Source organism: Vipera berus (assembly GCF_964194415.1).
Source record: "Vipera berus genome assembly, chromosome: 2".
NCBI classification, from domain to species: domain Eukaryota; kingdom Metazoa; phylum Chordata; class Lepidosauria; order Squamata; family Viperidae; genus Vipera; species Vipera berus.
Genome location: NC_138203.1, coordinates 103,232,100 through 103,255,813, shown reverse-complemented (window position 1 = coordinate 103,255,813; position 23,714 = coordinate 103,232,100). Strand labels below are relative to the sequence as shown.

Genomic DNA, 23,714 nt, shown 5'->3' with positions numbered 1-23,714 from the left:
CTTAACAATTTTCAATTCCAAGAGACCAACTCCTCTGAAGATTGTGCACAACCAGACATAATAACCAAGGGCTGAAGAACAATTGGCCTGGCAGGCAAAAAGTAGTGGCATTATCCATTTAATATAATTGTGTGCTTGTGTGTGGGGGAACCAGTGGTGGGATTCAAATATGTGAACAACTGGTTCTCGGTGTGGATGCCATTTCTGGAAGTCCATTCTGGGCCTAGGCAACAAAAAAATTAGCTACTGGGTCTGCTGAACTGGTGCGAACTGGCTGAATCCCACCAACTGGGGGAACCCCTACTATAACAAGATGTTGCTCTATACAGCAATTCTGTGCACATTCATTCAGACGTTCTCAGTACCCTGTGGAGCTTATTCCCTCTGCAGTGAAACCAGAAGTCTTGAGCTTGGCATCAGCTCAAACAACAACAACAACAACTTTAATGATTAGCCCTTGGGCCATATCAAAGTGCAAAGTTCCAGCCACAAACTGTCACCAAAATTTGATAAAAGCAATCCAAAATGGAATTTGATAAAATACAATTTAAAATGGAATTAAATAAAATACAATTTAAGATGAAATTGTAATAAAATGCAAATTTAAGATATAGATAAAATATAACATTATATTTTGGAGTCGCCCTTACAATCTACCCCAATCAGTCCCACATATGCAGATCTTAACTGGATCATTTTGTTTAAATACTGTGCTACGTTAAATGTTATTTTCAAGTTCTAGCTCAAACAATAACAGGCAAATTGGTAGTTAGAGGGAAAAGTGTGGACACTATTAGTTCGGTTCATGGATTTTCCAGACAAATGCTAACAATTCAGAAGACTCCCTGAAAATTGCTCTTTAGCGAGTGCGGAAGTTAATGACCCGACTATGAGAGAACGCATTTTAGGCAAAATGGAAATATGTACAGAAATATGGTGGGAGGTTTTCCATTACCAATGTGCTGCTGTTATTTATTTTATTTATTTATTTATTAGTTTTTATAAACCGCCCTTCTCCCGAGGGACTCGGGGCGGTGTACAGAGGAAGGAAGGTATACAGATCGAACAATAAAAATAATAAGAAACACTAATGAACACAAACTGGGACCCCAATTAACGCTATCATGCCAGGCCAGCCTGCTGAAACAGGAAAGTTTTTAAGTCGCGACGGAAGGTACGGAGGTCAGGGGCCATCCGGATTTCTGTTGGTAAGGTGTTCCAGAGGGCTGGCGCACCCACTGAGAATGCCCTCCCCCTGGGGGCCACCAGCCGACATTCCTTGAGCGGTGGCACCCTGAGGAGGCCCTCTCTGTGGGAGCGCACAGGACGGTGGGGTGCTGACATCGGCAGAAGGTGCTCCCGAAGGTAGTCCGGACCCATGCCATGTAGGGCTTTGTAAGTCATCGTTAGCACCTTGAACTTCACACGGAAGGCAGCCGGAAGCCAGTGCAGCGCACGGAGGAGAGGTGTGATATGGGAGTATCGGGAGGCTCCCAAGAGTGTCCGTGCCGCCGCACTTTGCACCAGTTGAAGCTTCCGAGTGGATCTCAAGGGCAGCCCCATGTAGAGAGCGTTACAATAGTCTAGGCGAGATGTCACAAGGGCATGGGTGACTGTACGTAAGGAATCCAGGTCCAGATAAGGCCGTAGTTGGCGAATTAGTCGAACCCGGGAGAAGGCCCCCTTGGTCACAGCTCCAATGTGGTCTTCCAGGGAGAGCTGCGAGTCTAGGAGGACACCCAGGTTGCGGGCCCTATCAACAGGGGGAAGTAACTTGTCCCCAATGTTAAGCAGTGGGACGTTCTGAATCTCCTGGTTTCCCGGTACGTACAGCCATTCAGTCTTGTCCGGGTTCAGTTGAAGCCTGTTTCTCCCCATCCATTCCCGGACCGCTTTCAGGCAGCGGGACATCACGTCTAGGGCATCACTGATATTGTTTGGAGTTGAGATAAAAAGCTGGGTGTCATCAGCATACTGATGGTACCCTACTCCAAAACTGCGAATGATCTCACCCAGCGGTTTCATGTAGATGTTGAACAGGAGAGGCGAGAGGACCGACCCCTGAGGGACTCCGCAAGCGAGAGGCCTCGGGGTCGACCTCTGTCCCCCTGTCAGCACCGACTGCGAGCGACCCTGGAGAAAGGAGGAGAACCAACGCAGAACCGTGCCTCCCACTCCCAGTCCCCTGAGGCGTCGCAGCAAGATACCATGGTCGATGGTATCGAAAGCCGCCGAGAGGTCTAATAAGACTAGGACAGAGGAATGGCCCCTGTCCCGGGCTCTCCAGAGATCATTCATCAGAGCGACCAATGCCGTCTCCGTGCTGTAGCCCGGCCTGAAACCCGATTGGTACGGGTCTAGATAAACCGCTTCATCCAGGATCTGAGGAAGTTGGTGCGCCACCACGCTCTCAACAACCTTCGCAAGGAAGCGAAGATTGGAGACTGGACGAAAGTTATTCAAAGAGGATGGGTCCAAGGTGGGCTTCTTGAGGAGAGGTCTCACCACCGCCTCCTTCAAGGCGGTGGGGAAGTGACCCTCACTCAGAGAAGCAGAGATGACCGCTAGGAACCAGCCTCGTGTCGCCTCTCGAGCTGCATAGGCCAGCCAGGAAGGGCACGGGTCCAGTAAGCATGTGGAGGAGCTTAACCTTCTCATAATCCTGTCCACTTCCTTAGGAGTTACAGGATCAAATTCTTCCCAGATGACGTCGACAAGACTGTCCATGTCTTGTTCTTCCATCTCAGCCCAGTTGGAGTCCAGACCAGTTCGAATCCGAGCGATTTTATCCAGCAGATATTGACCAAATTCCTCGGCTCGACCCTGCAAGGGTTCCTCCCTCACCTCTTGGTTTAATAGGGAGCGAGTCACCCTGAACAAGGCAGCTGGGCGATTATCTGCGGACGCGATGAGGGTGGAAAAGTAGTTGGATTTTGCCACCCTTATCGCAGCGAGATAAGACCTGGTGAGGATTCTTAGTCGCAATCGGTCGGATTCGGATCGACTGGACCTCCAACGGCTCTCTAGGCCCCGTCTCCGACGCTTCATCTCCCGGAGCTCCTCGGTGAACCATGGGGCTCGCTGGGATCTGCGCCGGGTCAGAGGCCGCAAGGGTACAACTCGGTCCAGAGCCTCCGTGGCTGCCTTTTCCCAGGCTTCCACTAAGGCTTCCGCCGAGCTGTGAGCAGGGGGTGCATGCGAGTCCCTAAGCGCTGCCTGGAACTTATCAGGGTCCATTAGGCGCCTAGGGCGGTACCATCTGACTGGCACCGTGCACCCACGGTGGGGGGTGGCAAGGGGGAAGTCTAGCCGCAGGAGGTGGTGATCGGTCCATGACAGGGGCGTAACAGTTGTGGCACCCCCACCGACATCATCACGCCACCGTCCAGACAAGAACACCAAGTCTGGGTTGTGGCCTCTCTCATGAGTCGGCCCAGAAATTATTTGCAACAGGTCCATGGCCGTCATGGAAGCCATGAACTCCCGAGCCAGTTCGGACGATCCTCCCAGGGACGGTAGATTAAAGTCGCCCAAGACCATGAGTCTTGGGAATTCAACCACCAACTCTGAGAGGACATCGAGTAGCTCGGGTAGGGCCGCCGCTGCACGATTAGGTGGTAGGTACGCCAGCAGCAGACCCAGCTGCGCCCCTGGGCCGAATCTCAGTAGGAGAGACTCACACCCGACCATCTGAGGGACGGTGGTCTCTCGCGGGCTAAGGGATTCCCTGATGATAACTGCCACTCCCCCGCCCCTCCCATGAGCCCGGGGCTGGTGCAGTACCTGGAAACCTGGCGGGCAGAGGTCAACCAGAGGAATACCCCCCTCTGGGCCCAGCCAGGTTTCCGTGATGCAGGCCAGGTCCGCATGCTCACTCTCCAATAGGTCACGAATGAGGTGAGCTTTGTTGGCTGCGGACCTTGCATTCAGGTAGACCAGCCTCAGCATGGGAGGGTGCGCACCTTTGCTCCCGGGTCCTCCGGGGGAGAACAGAGGGTCGGAGCGTCTCACCGCCTTTACAGAGCGGAGATGACACTCCCGGTGACGATACGGCCCTCTGTCTGTGCACCTTCTGCCATTCCCCACCATCCTAGGGATGGGACGTTCGTCAGTACGCCACTGGGTGTTATCGGCGACTGGCCCTCGTTGTACGCCGTCGCGAACGGCCGTGGGCCTGGCATGCGTTATGGTGGCTGGAAGGTGTGCCTTTCCCGCGCAACCATAGTCTCCTCCCTCCCCCCTCCCTAACCCCACAAAAAACTTAGCTAAGAACTTAATCAGGGGCCTCTTGATGGGAATGTGCTGGAGGCCCCTGACCCTGCCCGGCCATCTCTCAGAGGCCCAGTGGTTGGGCCCGTCATCAAGATTGGATGTGATGAAGGCGGGTCGCACCCAGGAGAGTGGGGAACCCCTGAGGGCGTGCAGTGCTATGCTAGAGTATTGAACGGGCATAGTCACAGGTGGTTCCGGGAAGGCTGTCCCCTGGATGGTGAATTTGCAGGAGGGTCGAGCCGGGTAGGTGCGTATCTGGATCGTCGCCCTGCCACTGCCACTTGGCCGGGCGAACCCCCAGAAGCAGGCCACTCCTCATCCTCTCACGATGGGTTGTGTCTCTGCTTCCGGAGGTGGTCCAGAACGTACTCTGGGTGAGGCATACCCCATAGAGCTCTCACCACTATGGGGTAGCAGGTGTATGGCCCAGCCACTCTGCCACCGTGGCTAGCACCCAGGCCCGTTATGTCCTGTGGGGAGAGAATGGGCAAAGATGGGTGAGAATGGGCAGAAGGCAGGATGGAGGGATCCATTAATTGGCGTCAGCTCCGGTGGTTCAGCCGCCCCAAACAGTTCCCTCCCTGATCCTCTGGGCGTTGTTCCCGGCCGCAGTTCCATGGCCCCTATTGGTTGGGGACCGTCCAGAGCGTGGCATCTCAGAGGTACGGGAGTCCCTGGTGTCATGCCCCTGGTGTTGTCGTCTCCGATCAAGATGTTTCGAGGAGGTGGGTCGGGCCGTCGCCTCCATTGTCCAGCGTCTCCTTTGGTGCGCATCTTTCGGAGGCACCGCCGTCCAGGGGCAGCCCACGGTGGTCGAGACGCCGCACCGCTGCTCTTACCGCCGAAGATGCCGCCGCCACCCGGGAGCCGGTCAGGGGCAGAGCAGAGCCTTCGGCCCCTCCTGTATGGCTGCGAGGGCTGCCGTGGTCCAGGGTTGTTGTGGTCCAGGGGCGGGTCTCTCACCTCCGGCACCGCCGATGCCTCCGCCTCCGCCACCCGGCTGGTCCAGCTGGTCCGCGGCGTCTCCGCTGATAACCTGGAGACGCCGCCGTCGCCCGGGAGCCGGTGGGGGGGGGCCGGGGCAGAGCAGAGCCTCCGGCCCCTCCTGGATGGCTGCGACGGCTGCCGTGGTCCAGGGGCGGGTCTCTCACCTCCGGCGCCGCCGATGCCTTCGCCTCCGCCACCCAGCTGGTTATGCTCCTGTGAGGAAGAAGAAGGGCAAAGCTGTTGCGCTTGAGAGCTTCTTTGACCATAAACTGTGCTTGTAGTAATATGTGTACAGCCTTTATTTTCTGTGTTGATCAAATAATAGGGGATTCTCTGCACGAACCTTATTGTGGATGTGCAATGACCATAAGCAAGGCTTCAATTCGTTTAGCGCTAAATTTTGACAGTAAATGTGGCTTGGAAGATATGGGTATATTCGTTTATGCTGATTTCTCCCGTAGCAGCCTTCCTAGTCTTAAATAGCTCTATAAGCAAATTCAGTCAAATTTGTAAACGCTTTCCTTGCAAATCTTCACATTAAATTCATGAGGCTCTTTTTTTCAATAAACAAAGGATCCCTAAAGTTGAAAAGTTTAATGTTCTTAATAAGCAACCGACTCATCGGTATATAGAGGGATTCTTTCCCTTGAATTTGGCCTCTCTCTTTCTCTAAAATATCACTGTCACCTAATACAGTAATTTCTGTTGTCATCTGTCACAATTTTACTTCTGGAAGGTTTAGTTTCCATTGTCATAACAGGAAACATTAGCATTTAATCTCCCAAGTATGAGGAAGTTGAAGACTTTTTCTTTTCTTTTTTTTTAAAGAAAGAAAGGCAGATGGACACAGCAGAGACGAAGTTAAACTTTCTTAAGTTATCAGAATGTCAGGCAGTTGGCTCACTTTGCTTGAAACTGTATTAATTCTGAAAGTTGACTACCAGTGGGATTCCCAGCCGAAAAGCACATTAGCTCAAGTTATTAAGTAATCCTGCTGTATTCAAGTTTCTAAGTTTCCTGCTCTTTTTTTTTCTTTTCTTCAAAATTTTAGAGTAATTGGCCGGTCCATCAAAGTAATTGTGTAGTTTTCATTAACTTCTAGAACCATAGCGTGCATTCCACAGTGCCAGTCTTGTGCTCATCCACTATCCTTTGGGGAAATGTACAGATTGCAACAGCTCTCCAAGGAAAAGGCAAATAGACGAGTAGTCACTAATATTGTTTCTCTGATTTGAAAATGGAATGCAGTCCTGGATATATTCTGAACTCACCACTTTTATTGATCCTCACTGTCATCTTGTTCTAAGTCCATAAAACAAGGAAGTTGGATAATTGAAATATTAATTCTTGAAAATGTCATGTTCCTACCAATATGGGTTTACTTTCCCTTTCAGGAGTCTTACATTACTTCTGAAGATAATCACAGACTTGTTGGTGAGTTGATCACTGTTGTTGGAGCCATCGTGATATTGATCTTGGAGGTAAGAGGAATGTCTTTCCTTCTCCAATTTTTGTGTGGAAAAAAAATTGAGTAGAAAGTAACTGAGCACCAGAAGTAGCATTCTACAATAGGATTAGCAATATTGTTTAACATAAGATCTTTCTAGATCCTCTGACCTCTATATGAAGGCTGCTACAGTGTATACAGTAGATCCTAACCTAGTTCAGTGCTAATCTAATGTGATACTGTAGTGCTTAACTAAGTAATCTTAAAGCTTTCCCTATAGCAGAGGTCACAGGCGTTTTGAACCAGTCGTTTTTGCATCAGGGAGTGACTTCTCCAAAATGAAAGAAAAGGCCTCAGCATGTGATTGCAGTTCAGATAATTCATTCAGATTCTAGTATTAGGGGTGGGGGGGGAGAGTTCTGTCTCTGAATACCTTTGAGTTTGGGGGTTTCTTTTCTTTGTTTGTTGGTGAGAAAATGAGCCAATTGTTTTTAAGCAGAGCACACCATTGATCAATGGCTTTATTCCAGATTCCAGATATCTTCAGATTTGGAATAACCAAGTACTTTGGGCAAACTATCCTCGGAGGACCTTTCCACGCCATCATGTAAGGTTCTTTCCTAGTAGTTGGTTTGCTGTTGAATGTTACTGGGGGGGAGGGACTGTACAAATTCTGTTCTTCATTGCTGTTTCTATCTCTGCAGCATTGTGCATGCCTGCATGATTCTGCTGACCATGGTGATGCGTCTCACTAGCACCAATGGAGAAGTTGTACCCATGTCTCTGGCTCTGGTGCTTGGCTGGTGCAATATTATGTACTTTGCACGAGGATTTCAGATGCTTGGGCCCTTTACCATCATGATACAAAAAGTAAGGGATTGTCCGCAAAAGAAGACGGTGATAAGTACATAGATGAAGGATATGCTGATGCAGTTTCTGGCAACATTTTTTCATCGTAAATGGAAGGTGATAGAATCATAGAATTATAAGGAAGGAAGGGACTTTAGAAGTTTTCTAGTCCAACCGACTACCCAAGGCAGCAGTCCTTATAACATCCTCTACTGTATAAGGATAGTAAAGATCTTTATCTATCTATCTATCTATCTATCTATCTATCTATCTATCTATCTATCTATCTATCTATCTATCACTTTCTGATCTAAGTTTTAGTCTTCATTTAGCAAGTAAGAAAGATGTGGATATCATTTATCTTGGAATTTTCTCCTGGCTTTCATCTGTAGATTGCTTTTAGGTTTATCCCAGCTCTCCCCAGCTTAATCTACTGTCACCACCCATTGAATAATAAAGAAAAATAGGACTCTTCTGTCCATATCTTTGCAGCTATCCTTCAGATCTAGCATGTTGAGTGAGATGTACTGATATTTCTCAGATATTAAAATATTTCTGAATTCCTAACTAGAGGAATTATATGAAAGGGAAATCACATCTAATGATTATCTAATGTCATTAACTGTACAGCCTCTCTTTAAAAAGATTTCCCACCCATAACTTTCCCTTTAAGTAAGCTTTCCCTCACTCAGTATTCAGTGTAGCATCTGCTGTCAATCATTCCTTTATTTCTCTTCTGTTACAAAGGAGGATTCCCCTATGGGCATTTCCATTTTCAAGGATGCTCTCCACTTCTTGGAACCTTGACTGTTCTGCAATTTTTTTCTCTCCTTTTGGGATGGGAGTAGAAAGAGATAGCAGAGGTAAAGGGACTTAATAATTCTGAATATTCTAGGGCCTTTTTGAAACCTTGTGTATGACTCTGTTGAATATTTAAAGGGCACAGTTCATTTTCATTGTGAGTTTAGATTGCCTGGCTGTTTTCTTTCTATCCTGATTGGTAATAAATTCAAGACAGACAGAAGCAACTGTTACAGTAATGGCCACCAGCTTAAATGGCACTGAAAACTAATTTGATAAACACGTTGACAATGTAAGGGAGAGAAAGGCTGTTCAAATCTGCTACCCATAATGGCTTTATAAAACATTAATACAAATAAAAGAAGCAAATGTGTGAACTGTTTCCATCTTCATATGCTTTCCTGTAGCAACTTGAAACAGGAGCAATCAATAAAATGGGAATATACCAGTTCTGCAAACAAAAAAGATAGAACTGAGGCAGTCAAAACTCAGCAGATAAAGATTGATTAGCCCATCTCAAAACCTCTGTTGAAGAATAGCTGGAATTTGGTTGACAGAAAGCATCAAAAATCTCTAGAACAAATAATTTAAATGCTACAGGCAAGATAATCCTGTTTCCTCACTCCTCCGCTGAGTTTTCACATATCGGGGCTATTCTATCTACAAGGCTTCAGTTTAACTACTAAATATGTTCATGTTGAAGTGGCTGTTTCCAAAACTCTGATTTCTGACCTAAGGCTTGGGGTCAGGATGACCTTTTCCTCGGATCCTTCAGGTAGGTTAGACTTCAGCAGCCACAGTTCCTAGCTAGCAAAGCCTTTAGAAGCAAATAGATAAGGATCCCTTGAAGTTGGAATGGGGCTGGAATGACAATCTAATCCAGAGCATCTTTGTCTTGATCTAGAATGCTGTTCCTTGGATGTACTTTTGTGAGAAAGAAGAGCTGCTTGGTCACTGTATGTTTTTCTTTCTAGATGATATTTGGAGACCTCCTCCGTTTCTGCTGGCTCATGGCGGTGGTCATCCTTGGGTTTGCATCTGGTGTGTTACATATGCTTAGATTACATCCTTGTGAGCTTGGCTCTGAGAATGGGAATATTACCAAATTCCTTCCTCTTAGTTATAGGATATCTTCTGTTGTAGCCATATCTTTGACTTTTCCTTTTGTTTGTATGTTACCAACTAATAATAACTGACAACTAACAACTAATAAAGGGAAATGTACATATAAATAGTATAATACAAACTTGAAATTAATAGTTATGATAATAATAAAAAAGGAGGGAGCCTCCCACCATTTTTATTGGATTGCAATGGGTTTATCTGATTGGGTTCTATATTCAGTAAAATTTTCCTGAGGCTGGAACTGGTTACTTGATATGCTGTGTAAATATTTCCTTCTTGCAGTCTCTATCTTCCTTTTCTCTATGTTGTCAGATAATATGCTATTTAATTTATTGCTTAAGGTGATAGCTTCATGAGTCTGATAAAATAAGATGATTAATGGTAGTGAATGGCAGAGTAATTGATTAGACTTCATCCTACAAGATTCATAGTTTTTACTACAGCAGATTACCATTGCCTATCTTAAGCTGGCTGTGATATTTAACCTTTCTTGTACCTCTTATCCTAATGTATCAAATCATAAAATGGAATCTGAAGTATTTTTGAAGTTTTGCCAAGATCCTCTACCAACTATCACTAATTCAGTGTCATAAAGATGCATGGCATTTCATAGAACTGCATATATAATACTACAAAATCCTCAATGTTATTTTAATATTTTTTTAAAAAAATAATTTTATTAAAAAATTTAAGAATATAAAAATTTACAAATTTCAATAAGTTTATACATTTTAATAATTACATGTTGATCATTTATACACAATTCTGTCTCAATCTTAGAATGTTTAAAACCATACAGTCTTTTAAAATGTTTTATTTTTCAATATTTCTAGTAATTGCAAATAAGAGGATCATTGACAATTATATGCCTTTGCGACCAGTTTGTATCTATTCTTAATTATAGCATGTCTAGCATAATGATTTTTAAAATCCAAACTGAACTTGACTTTGTCATGCCACAAATACTCATGAGGTCCAAATCTCAAGTCATGTTCTCCTAACTCTAAAAGCCTTCCATTTCTCAACAGAACCATCTATTCTTTCACCCAAATCAAATAGTGTCCAGGAAGACTCCAAGTTCAAACACAATTGAACAGAGGAAACAATACAAATAAAAGCTTTATTTGCATACCAAACCATTGTTAAATCAATCAATTTTCTAGCTACCCCAGAGACTTCCCACATATTACAACCTAACCATATAAGCACTCTCTGCATTAAAATTTCTAAAGGCTTCCTCTCCATCAGATTGAGAAAAACAGGGCTTATAAAAATAATTTGCAGAGTGAACAAATGGCGTCTCTCCCTTTCCTTAGCAGCATTTCCAAGTGTTACTCCTTCCTCCTGTTATTCTCAAGAAATTAGTTGCTATAGAAAGAAATGAGTGAGAATTATATTTGGTTCAGTCTGGGAAAGATTATCTGAGTGTTTCTCTAATATCTATCTATATCTATCACAGTTATATCATACATTCTTGGCAAAATCTAATCTAATCTAATCTAATCTAATCTAATCTAATCTAATCTAATCTAATCTAATCTAATCTAATCTAATCCAATCCAATCCAATCCAATCTAAACCAATTGGCAATAGTAAGGAAAACTAGGCCAAAAACTTTACAAAAAAGGTGTGTTTGTAGAGAAATCTGATTGGAAACAGGGTTTCTTTTGCAAAAGAGATGCAACAGGAGAATAACAATGAAGGCTGACTGAACAATTCAGCTACACAGTGATACTGAGAGCAGACAACACTTTACACATGGCAAATGTCCAACAAGAGATCATCTTCTAATTAGAATCTGAACTCATGTTCTTTTGTTTTCTTTGCCAGCATTTTACATCATCTTCCAAACAGAAGACCCCAATGAACTGGGCCATTTTTATAGCTATCCCATGGCACTCTACAGCACATTTCAGCTGTTTCTCACCATCATTGATGGACCTGCCAACTACGAGGTGGACTTGCCTTTTATGTATGGCATCACTTACTCTGCTTTTGCTATTATTGCGGCCCTTCTTATGCTCAACCTCCTTATTGCCATGATGGGGGACACCCACTGGCGTGTGGCTCATGAGCGGGATGAACTTTGGAGAGCACAGGTGAGGGATGAAGTTTCTTTGGCCTATTAATTGATTGTACATGATGGAGGGGAGGCAACTGGGGCGTGGACCTGAGCAGATAATTCTCTTTAGGTTAATTTCTATCTAATGAAAGCAAATAGAAAATAAGTTCAGAAAACAGTGTCTGTGTCTATTTAATAAAAATCTGCACCAAAGGGGAATCATGATAAAATTGAAATGAAAATATGTTCAGTATCCTTTCTGAATTAGACTTCGAATTATGTTGTGACTCCAGAATCCCAAACAAATCAGTGACTCTTTTCAACTGCGAAAACAAGATTTCAATAATCATACCTGTTTTAGGTATATATAACTGAATGCAGGGGAGTAAAACTTGGCTTTTTGAAAGACAATTATGGGGTTTCCTAATTTGTTCACTCATGCATAATGCATGACTGCAGGTAAGAATCGTATCTGCATAAATCCAGATGTATGGAAGCTAGAATGGCTTTAAAAATTAGCATAGAAATATTAGGATTAGAGAAAAATTGAGGAGGAAAAAAAAAAGTCCTGTCAACTTTTAAGGGAAAAGTTGGAAAAAAGTTGGAAAAAAAATTGCCAAAGAAAGGAGGAAGAAGGAATAAAAATTCTCAGCCTGCTTGACCCCACCAGAGCAGACGATACTTGGATCACTTCCTAAATTTGTAGCTATGGGATATGCTGCAATTCATGAAGGTACATTGCATATTGGCACTAAGAGAAACTCCAAAACCTGCTTTACGTATATTACCTAAGGTTACATGGACATGTTGGTGTTTTTGTAGAAGTTAAGGGCAACAAAGTACCCCCCCTAAACTTCTGAAGAAGAAGTAAACCATGAAAAGCTACATGAAATCCTTTCCATGTGGAGTTCTGGAAGCATCAGGACTGGACGAACAATTTCTTCAAATATTGTTTAATGTGGCCATACTCCTCCAGGGAATTTACAAATGTAAATCTTGTTATTCTTTAGTCTGTGTTGCCTTCTTCAACTATCGCAAAAGAGGAAGGTTCCAGCTACGACACTAGTGGAATCCCCTGATTTAATTAAAACATTTTGATTACCCAGTTTTTAAAATTATGTGTTTCAGGTTGTTTCCACTACCATTATGCTAGAGCGCAAACTCCCACAGTGGCTCTGGCCTCGCTTAGGCATCTGTGGAAAGGAATATGGGCTAGGTAACCAGAGATACCTGAGGTAAGTTTTATAATCAGTAGAGCAATTTGTGTATATTTTCTATGATAAAGAGGATATTATATGTGTGGACTAGTTACTATCTGAACCAAATAGCACTCAAATCTATTTACTTAATAAAACCATAGCATCAATACATTGATATTTAGGATATTCTCATGGATATAAAAAAAGGTAAAGTTTCCCCCACACATGCGTGCTAGTCGTTTCCGACTCTAGGGGCCGGTGCTCGTCTCCGTTTCATAGCCGAAGAGCCAGCGTTTGTCCGAGGACGTCTCCGTGGTCATGTGGCCAGCATGACTAGACGCCAAAGGCGCACGGAACGCTGTTACCTTCCCACCGTAGTGGTCCCTATTTTTCTATTTGCATTTTTACGTGCTTTTGAACTGCTAGGTTGGCAGAAGCTGGGACAAGTAACAGGCACTCACTCTGTTACGCGGCACTCAGGATTCAACCCGCCAAACTGCCAACCTTCTGATCGACAAGCTCAGCGTCCTAACCCACTGAGCCACCGCTAGGGCAAGACAAACGGCAGTCCTCAAAGCAAAGGTGAAAAGCAGTCCTCCAAGCATGGCAAAAAGGCATGAGTCAAAGCCAGGGGAGTGTAATCCAAAACCAGCAATTGTTCCTAGCAAAGACTAACTCACCATGGTTTCTCCGTCAGTCAGTCCACTCCAGGTGTTCCTTGTGAGGAGGGCTAGGGCGGCCTTCTCCCAACTAACCTTGCAGCCCTTCTCTACTTTCTGCTCTCCATGTCCTTGGATTGAGTGGAGGAGGCAGCTGTTCCTCATCAGAGGGGATCTGCTGCCTATCAACACCACTGCCTGTCAGCAGCCGATCCTCCCCCGTGTCTGTGAAGGCAGGCAGCTCTCCATTTGGTCAACCACCTTCCCCAATGCCTGAGGGGCCTGGGACAGCATCGTCCTCAGCCCTTGGCCTCTCCAACATGCCAAGGAAGACATGTCATCCCTGTCGGATGGTCCCACTTGCAACTCCTCCTCCTCCTCTGAACCAGGCTCCGATGGGGCCATGACAGATAGATAGATGATGAATGAGAGAGACAGAGATAGGTAGGTAGGTAGGTAGGTAGATGTGATCATGATCGTGACATTGAAGTACTTATTCCCCCTTCCTCTACTCCCCACTGTAATGATTGCAAAGATATATTTATGGAAAAAGGTTTCTGTTTGGAGGACAAGAGCTAAACTGGAGCTCATTTTTTCCTGAGGTGCTGTTATGCTGCTATATATACACAGTATATTCAAATGCAAAAGTTGCTCAATGGGCATACAGCCATAAACATGGCATAAAGGTTGCCAGGTTTATAAAGCAATCAGCACACAGCATCTGAGCACATGTCACAGTGAGACACTTGATAGGATAGGTGATGAATGCATCTCTGCTATTCCATATCGTTTTAGCTCAAATCGATCAAAAATAGGCTTCAAATCCCAGAGCCAAACAGCAGCTGAAGCATATATCAAACATACTCTATTAAGAACTATTTTAAATACATTGCAACATTTATATTAATCACAACAAATCTCTTGGCATACTGAAATTACCACTTTTCAGCATTTTTACATTAGGTGTCTCCTTTTCTTGTATTTCTTTCTTGGACATAAACATTTATAGCATTCATTTCAATTACATTCTTCAACGTATCACTATTAATTCCATTGAAACCTCTAAACCAGAGTTCTCCAACCTTTCCAGCTTGGCGGCCCAGAAGGAAAGGGAGGAGCAGGGAAATGTGTGTGCGTGCAGTGCACACGCAGGCACAAACAGGCACGCCCACAGCGTTGGTGCTAGTGCCCGTGTGCATGCGCATGTGGGCCACTGGCACCTGTGCACATGCACAAACGGGGCCACTAGTTCAGTCCTTTTCTCTCAGTTCTGAAATAATTTTCTATTCCCATTATCTTTCTCATTTTTTAAATGCCTTGAAATTTTAGCCATTCCCTGCTCTCTTTGACTGGATTCTTTTCAACTCTCTTTTTCTCTATGAGTACATTATACAGTATAGGCCAGGGGTAGGCAACCTCGGCTCTTTTATGACTCATGGACTTCAACTCCCAGAATTCCTGAGTCAGCTATGCTAATTAATCCAGATAATTTCCAGCTATGCTGACTCAGGAATTCTGGGAGTTGAAGTCCATGAGTCATAAAAGAGCCGAGGTTGCCTACCCCTGGTATAGGCAATATCATCTCATTCTTTGGCAGCAATCCCTGTCTTACATGCATTTGTTTTATCCATAACCTCTTTCATTTCATCATTATGCTAAGCATCCTCTATTCCACATATTTCATTAGTATTTTGTAGCATAATTCTCTTCATTCTGTGTCAATCAAATTCCACATTGTCTTTATTGGGGGGGTGGGGAAACGCCTTTGAGTCATATTGACTCTTGGAAATTATCTGGATTAGTCCCTGCAGTTTTCTTGGCAACATTTTTGGGAGTGGTTTGCTCTTGCTAATTCCTAGGGCTGAGAGTGAGTGACCAGCCCAAGGTCACCCAGTTGGCTTTCTGCTTAAGATAGAATTAAACTCATAGTTCCTGGTTTCTAGCCCAGTGCCTCAAGCTGGTCTCCATATGGTAGTTCCATATTTGGATTTAGCAGCAAAATTGTGCCTTGTTGAGATATGGCACTAAGAAATGCTTAGCTAGCTTTTTATTTTTTATGAATGACATGGTGCTTTCAGCTAAATCATAACACTGACTGAATCCCCAACAACACCCAAATGTATTTCATTTACAGTTACAGAGTATTACCATCTGATAACTGTGATTTTTGTTTCTCTGAATGTGTGTTTTGTTTTCCTTATTATAAAATTCCACATACGGTAATTTGACCACATCAGTGTTACATTTGTTAAGTTTTAACATAGCTTTTACTTGTTGTTTTACAATTACTTTTCTTTTTTGTTTCTGAATTGATCAATGACTATAATCAATTCTAGTTCTATTAAATTGAACATCTAGTTTATCGGTGAAATTGTGTCTCTTATAAAAAGAAATTGCGGTTTTTATGTTTAAACCAAAATATAAAATATGTGTTAAAAACTACATATGGGACATTTCTTTCTTCAAATCCACATTATCCTTGCCAATTCCTAATAAAAATAAGGATCATGCTCAAGAGATTCTCTAACACCTAGCAATTTTTGTAATGTTGAATACAGATTGAATTTTTTATCAAAAAAGCAAAGCAAAGGGCAAGACTAATCTTTTCACTCCAAGTTTGCTCATGTCTTTTCCACTGTTTTCCATTAATACTACTTATTCTCTAGCAATTTCTCTCTCCATTTCATTCCTCCTGTCCCCCCTGCATGGTAAGATTATGTATTAAATGTGACTATGCTGTAATGTTTGGGTAATAATTTATGTATTGTATTTATACTGTTCAACCTTCCAAGCTGGGCCCCCTTCAGAGCTCACAAAATTCCCCAGAAAGAATTGCTATTTTTGAAAATTCTGGAAATTGGTACACCCACCTAGATTTTTGTGCACCCGATACATTCTTTTTTTTATTTAAAAAGTTTTACAATACATTTTGACTTTAATCCCCCCTCCCCATCCCTATCTAACCCTCCCTAACCCTCTCCCCCATTCCCTCCTCCCCCCCGACTTCCCAGAGCTAAATACAGGGTATAAAATCAAAAAACAAACATAAGCACCCCTATGTTATCAACAATAAACTATTAATTCTATCTCCCTCTAGTTCATATAAAATGAATACAAACAATATTAATATTACAAAGTAAAAAAGAAAAAGAGGAAAACAGAAAAAGAGCTTTACTCAGAATAGATTTTCTTAATCCCAGTCCTTATTCATATTAATTTCAAAAAAAAAGAAAAAAAAACTTTCACCTACTATTTACATTCTCCAACCTTTCTCTAATTTCTAAACAAATTCTCAGTTACGCGCCAAAAGCGCCTATCTCTATTAACCTTAATAATCTCCAACCAAACTAAACTATGATCAAAAATAGTTCTTGCACGTATCACGCCAAATGTCTCGCAGTTCCAAATCATCCTTAAGTTCAAATAAAAAGAGTAAAATAAAAGGTTTAAGCAATCTGTAAGACAACTTTTTGTTAATTAGGAGCTTGCATACCCATTCTTAGTTCAACACATACTTTTAGTCCATAACCCTAATATACTTTTCTAACAAGCAAATAACATCAATCTTAAATTGTGTTAAATATTAAAAAAAAACTTTCTTTCTCCTCTATGATAAATTTAATCCATTGACATTCTAATTTAAAAATTTAATCACCAATCTTGACGCTCCAAAGCTTTTGGAGCACGTCTGTCATGACCCCCAAAACTTCTTTGGACCGCGCCCCTCCCACAGCTTCACTGTAAGTACACTTTGGAGATTCCATAACTTTCTGCTGGTCTTGCTCTTGCTCTCGTCTCGCTCTTCTTAGGGCGGCACGCGTCATCCTCTGGCCTCCTGCAACAACCGATGAGACTGTATCTTGATCCCCACCAACACCATTGTCCTCTGTCTGTCTATCTGCAACATCTTGAAGCTTTCCCTCGCCGTATCCCTTTACAGCTTCCAAAAATGATAGGGGGGTTGCTTTTAACACATTGCTATAAAAATCACGTGCCTGGGCCACAGTAACCAGACGATATCTTTTACCTTCGTGCGTCACCACCAGTCCAACTGGAATCTCCCATCTAAACTTAATATCACATTTCTTAAGTTCCTGTACTAGAAATGCAAAATCTTTCCTTCTCCTTAAAATCTTCGGAGGAATCTCTTTTAAAACCAAGACTTCTTGCTCAGCCACTACCAGTTTAGTATCATAAGCAGCTTGAATAACTTCATCTCTAATTACTCTCTTTGTAAAATAGACCACCACATCTCTGGGTAACTTCCTCTGTCTTGCAATCCATGAATTTACACGAAAAATTTTGTCCATATTTCCCTCAATTTCAGATGCTGGCTGGCCCAATAGCCCTTCCAGAGCCTCAGAAATCAGCTGCTTTAAATCTTCTTTACAATTCTCCTTTAAACCCCTGATTCTAATAGCATACTGCATCTGATGATACTGAACAAGGCTCAATTCTCCGTCCATTTTATCCCTTATATTTTCATTTTCTAATACCTTTGCTTCTAATATAGAGTTCTTTTGACTGAGATCCTTCACTTTTACATCCAGCTGTTGCACACATTCAGCTACAGATTCAATCATAGACAACATGTCCACCCTCATTGCTCTAAACTTCTCTTCCATCTTCTTCTCCAATTTCTCCATTTTCTCCTCCATTTTCTCCTCCAGCTTTTTCAACTTTTCATCCATCATGTCAGACATCAATTGTGAATGCTTTCCAAGAGCATCTTGTAAATCCTTAAGCGTCAATGCCGGAGGAGGTGCAGGAGGAAGCAAAGCTTGCAATGAGGTCTGTTGCACCAGGGAAGACCCCGCACTCCGAAGAGCTTTAGAAGTTTTAGCCGCCATCTTCCCCCACTTTCACTTATTGCGCACTTTCACTTTAAAGCTATAAAATCCATTGAGCTAGAGAGTAAAGATAAGAGTCCACATCACCTTGACCTCCTGTACCGCTCTGCCTGCATCTTGATAATCAAAAGTATTTCCTTTTGGCAGGGGTGGTTGCTAACGCCTGGCTCTGCTCCATAAATCCCGGAGCAGGGGCGCTGCGCAGCTCGGAGCAACCCAGGCTTCGGGGGGGCTCAATCCTTCAGCTGCCCAAACTCTCAGCTCAGGCGGCCCCGGAGAGCTCAACCCCTACCTGGGGCCTCACCCCCTCCTCTTCTCCCGAGGAGGGGGCTTCAAATCCATCTAAACAGCTGATCGGCGCTGTTTACGATGGAAAAACACAGCTGCGGAGCGGACAGCCCGGAGGCGGCTGTCTTCGGCGCCGCGTCGCCACCGGAAGTCCACCCGATACATTCTTAAACATACGTGTGTGTATGATTAAAAGTAATAATTTTCCAACATGTTCAGAGGCTGCCCATGCTTCTGTTAAATTTTAGTTGCAATAATCCCTGCAGCTTTTTCCAAAGAAACATCATGATAATGGTTTTCTGCTGAGAAAAATGGAAAAGGTGGCGCTTTTTATCCTTTACTTTCATCTTACACAATAATTTCACTTATTTTGTTTAAATTTTTCAAAACATTAAAATTCTCCTTTACCAGTTTAGAAAATTCCTCGAGCATTGGAGCTTAATAATTTAGGAGAATTAAGATTTCATGCAACCATTAAATTATGATGTCTGGGTTTTACCATCCTGAATTATAACATTACTACAATCTACATCTGTTACATTTCAAGCAATATTAAAATATTTTTCTTAAAACATAGCTCAGGAGAAATAGAGATTTCCATAAAGTTTTTTTAAACCTTGTTTTATAAGCTGTTGGGCTTGGTAATTACCTGCTACCTTTTTGCCATAATCTATTTCATATATTGCCTAGCAAGAAATCTGACATTTTAGAAGGGCCTGCACTCAGTAACTAACCCCAACTTCCTACCATGTGTATTCGTGTGAAAATTTGAAAATATGTTTGTTGCCTTCACACTTTACATTTTTAAAGATGTCCAAAACACAACGTGATTTTCATACTAACAATCTTCTTCTATCGTAATAGATGAGTAATTCTCATGTGGGAAATCCAAAGGTTCCTTTTAAAGAGGCAACTGGACTTTCTTTATCTTTCCTCGGAGACATTTCACTTCTCACCCAAGAAGCATCTTCAGTTCTGAACCAGCACTGAGAACTGAAGAAGCTTCTTGAATGAAAAGTAAAATGTCTTCAAGGAAAGATAAAGCAAGTCTAGTCACCTCTTTAAAAAACATCTTTGGGAGAACCATGACCTGGATGACTGAGAATCTCCATAGACACTCATGTGGGAAATTCCTAGGTAAGTAGCAGATCATGTTAGATCTAGGTCAGATTCTTGCCTGAAGATATGTCATGGTATTTGGGAATAACTTTGGGAGATGGGAGGAAGAGATGCTGCCTAAGAACGATCAGATAAAAGGCAGGACCCACAGCTGCACAATGGGCATACACACAGAGACACAGACACACAGAGACACACACAAAACCAAGAAAGAATCCTCCCTAATTTATCAGATGCAAAAAGAGATGCAGGAGATTTGCACTTTCAGACCTGGAAGCTTGTGGTCAGCCTTGCCAGGTAGACCAACAAAAAGCACAAGATGAGCTTATTCTATTTTATCATAACACTACATTAAAAAAATCTTTTTTCACAGCCTGATAAGTCAGAGTTCCCTTCTGCACTTTTATTTTCTCGTTCCCTTGATAGCATCTCTTCTTCCAGTCTCCCAGGGTCATTCCAACACACCATTACTAAATCTATTAAAGCCCACCACATTTTGTTATCCCCAATGCCTGGAAAAAATGTCTAGCATCTTTGAAAGAAAAGATCTCAAGTAATAAGGCTTTTCCAATCAATTATTGAGCTAGATTAAGAATAGCCAGTTGTTTTTGGCTAGTTAGGCTTGCTAGATTTCTGAGAAAATATCTTAAAGGAAATGCTGTGGAGCTGACCTGGTCTCTGGATCCCTACCCTTATTACTTCCTAAGATGCCTCAAGATCCACTTTGCAGTTAGATGCATTCTGGGGATAAAGATGGTGGGGGATGACAGATGATCTTTTTACACACAATCCTCCAAATCTTTCAGATTAAGAAATCAAATTCAGTAATACCAGATACCAAAGAAAATCTGGACCAGCAGCATTGTTGATTCCCAGATTAGAGGAATCAGTGTGGTCTCTCTAGATGTAAGGCATCAAAGCTTCTGTTGTTGTTCTAATAACCTATCAACACATTCCATGCTAAACTGGCTAAACTAGGCTCACATCTTGTAATGGAATATGGGTGGGAATTTATGCCACCAAAAATAGAATAGAAGTGGTAAAGAGCACATTTCCACACTTTGAGCAGGACTGCCTATCCTTTAGAAAACTTTTAGTGTTGGCAGTTTCTACCCTCCAGTGGCTGCTTGGCTATTCTTGCCTCCCTGCCTTTCCCCCCAAACACATTTTAGGAAACCGGGTATTAAATAGAAGGATTTTGTGTGATCTTTTCCAGCCAGAAAAAACAAACAAACATATGGACTGAAATTTCTCTCAAACTATCACTTGGGCTTCTTCTGTTATGTTGGAATTCATTAGTCCCTGTATCCCTTCTTCCACCCTTTGGGGATGGAAAGCAGGGCAAGGTAAAATGTCAAAAGAATTCAGCTGAGGTTTCCTGTCTTTGTTCTGCTTGCTACTAATTCAAGCGAGGCAGGGAGGAGGGGGGGAAACTGTCTTGGTCAGCTGCTTTTGCAACATGAGCCTTTTTTTTGTCTGCAGTGATTTGGGATCTCACTATGAATGTTGATTACATGTGAAATATTGGCAGTGGGAGGGCCCAGTTTTTTCATAAAGGAAAGAAAGGAGGAATAAAGAGAAGAAGGGAATTCTGCTCCAAAGCATCATTCTGGTTACCATTTTTAAGTAGCTTCTGTTTAAAAATGTGCTGCAAAGTGGGAAGTATAGCTGCAGTGACTGGTTTGTCAGTTGTCTTCATTTTCATCTCCCTTGCATATATAGAGACAATATCTTTCAGCACAACAGCCACATCTGCTGTGAACATGAGTTAGTGAAGGATTCCTCCACCCTAACTGCCTATAGTTGTTTGAGGCATCAACCTGCCAACAACTGGTGAAAGCAAGAAGCCATTACTGTAGTACAGTATTTCTCAATCTTGCCACTTGAAAATGTGTGGACTTCAGCTCCCAGAATTCGCCAGCCAGCATACTGGCTGGGGAATTCTGGGAGCTGAAGTCCATGCATCTAGTACAGACATGTCAAACACAAGGCCCGGGGGCCGGATCCGGCCCACGAAGTGGTTTCATGTGGCCCGCAAAGCCATCCTGGAAACAGTGAGGGAACAGCCCCCACTGCCTTAGCCCTGGCCCAGAGACCCTCCTCCTGCCAGAGACCCTCAGATCTGTCCCACTCCTGCCCAGGCCCCCATAGGCACCCTTGATGCGAACGATGTAGAGCTGGCCACGCCCACCCAGTAGGCCATACGCACTCTAGCCATGCCCACCCAGTAGGCCACGCCCACCCTGGCCACACCCTTGAGGGCAACCACAATGCTGATGCGGCCCTCCATGAAATTGAGTCTGACACCCCTGATCTAGTAGAACCAACTAATTCAGTTTGCTTCTCTGCATCACTGCTGACCATCATCATAAATATGATATAGCCAGGATAATTTTTTCTTGATTTCCTTGTCCTGGAAATGCTTCGGTTATATTTTTCCTCCTGCACTTTTCCACAGCTAGAATGGTGTTATGGTGAAGATGCTGCATTAGCACTGCAGAACCAGATTTAACCCCAGCCTCAGCCATCCACCCTCAGAGTGGCAAAATACCTCCCCTCAACACAACCTGCTTTACAGAGTTGTGGATTTAAAACAAAGAGACATTCCCATATATACCATGCTCAGCTCCTGGGAAGAAACACAATATATAAACCTAATTAACTAACAGCAGGGTATAAAGGAGAGGCATATGAAGGTGTAGTATGAAAAAGACATTTTGACAGTTAAATCTGCATTGAAACAAACACCTTTGCTACGAAAGGATTATATGTGTCTCTTCTGCATGTTGAATTATGCTGTAAAGTGGGGAGGTTTAGGAAACAATGAAAAAGACTGTATTCATCTCTCTAGGCATGAGTGCCATGCCTGTCTCTGGTGCAGTGTGTTTTGCAGAGCTTGTTATAAAATAAGGGAATTTCTTTTCTTCTACAGCCAGCTCAGGGTCTTCTAAATATCTGCAAAAGTGAGGTAAAAATTAAAACAGGCACCAACAAAACACACCCCATAACCAGAAGGTGGACTTTGGGAACAACAAAAGCAAGAACTAGGAAATACTGTACATGCTAAATGAATTTTGCGGAAACATTTTTAATTGACTATATCTCACTTTGCTTATGCTGATCTTTGACCATAGCAGAGATTGAATTGATTGTAGAAATATAGCTGCAGTATCCTGATTGCTAAAAACATTTTCTTCCTACCCCTCCCCTGCTGATGTGTGTGAATTCCCACAGACCTCCAGTCTGGATCTCCATCAAGCAACTTATAGTTTGAGGAGCTTCTTCCCAACTTCAGATTTCTGGGGAACTCAGATATATCTATCTAAAAAATTGTTTTGTCACTCCTATTAACACATTTTAAATATTTTGGGATAAAGGATGAGCCTCTAATGTTATGGGACAGATGTATAAATAATATGTGTTACTTTGGACTAGGTAGGCACCAAGCCTTCTAGCCCCATGAAAGTTGCTGTAGAATAGCCTGTGAGACCCAGGCAGTTTTAAAAACGAAGAGAGCCATTTTGGTATAGTGGTTAAGGCATCAAATTGAAATGGGAGACCATGAGTTCTATTCCTGCCTTAGGCACAAAGCCTGCTGGGTAACTTTGGGCCAGTCCCTCTCTCTTAGCCCTAGGCAGAAGGCAATGGCAAACCACTTCTGAAATGGTGACAAGAAAACCACAGGGACTCATCCAGATAGTTTCCAGGAGTCATTGACTCAAAGGCACAAAAGTAAACTATTAAAAAATAAACCAAGTTGCAGAATTATGCAACCTTGCATTATGTAGTGCCTATAGTTTTCAAACACCAAAGTACATTGCAAATATCCTGGAAGGAGAAGAAATTGGATTATCACGTGTTGTTTATTTCAGTACAGTATTTTCTAGAAAAAAGAAGAAACAATACCAAATATTCACTTGCAAATTCACTTTGCCAAAATATTTACTGTGCATCTTCTGAGTTCAGTGCCTTGTGTTCTCACTTCGCTTGCTCCAATTAGATCTCTAGATATTTGGGCTCATACATACATACATTACAACTGCCTGTTGTAATCCC

At 43.0% G+C, this 23,714-nt stretch overlaps 1 protein-coding gene across 1 annotated transcript in view; it reads left to right on the top strand.

The window, feature by feature from the left end:
- The window catches only part of LOC308664271 (transient receptor potential cation channel subfamily V member 6-like), a gene marked incomplete at its 5' end in the record, with an annotated part of 126,266 nt that overhangs the window by 97,167 nt on the left and 5,385 nt on the right, over positions 1-23,714 (top strand). The window contains 6 exons of the mRNA XM_081321346.1: positions 6,654-6,740; positions 7,237-7,313; positions 7,411-7,576; positions 9,331-9,397; positions 11,312-11,580; positions 12,672-12,778. Coding sequence (XP_081177472.1) covers positions 6,654-6,740; positions 7,237-7,313; positions 7,411-7,576; positions 9,331-9,397; positions 11,312-11,580; positions 12,672-12,778 — 773 coding nt within the window. The remainder of the gene's footprint in view (positions 1-6,653; positions 6,741-7,236; positions 7,314-7,410; positions 7,577-9,330; positions 9,398-11,311; positions 11,581-12,671; positions 12,779-23,714) is intronic.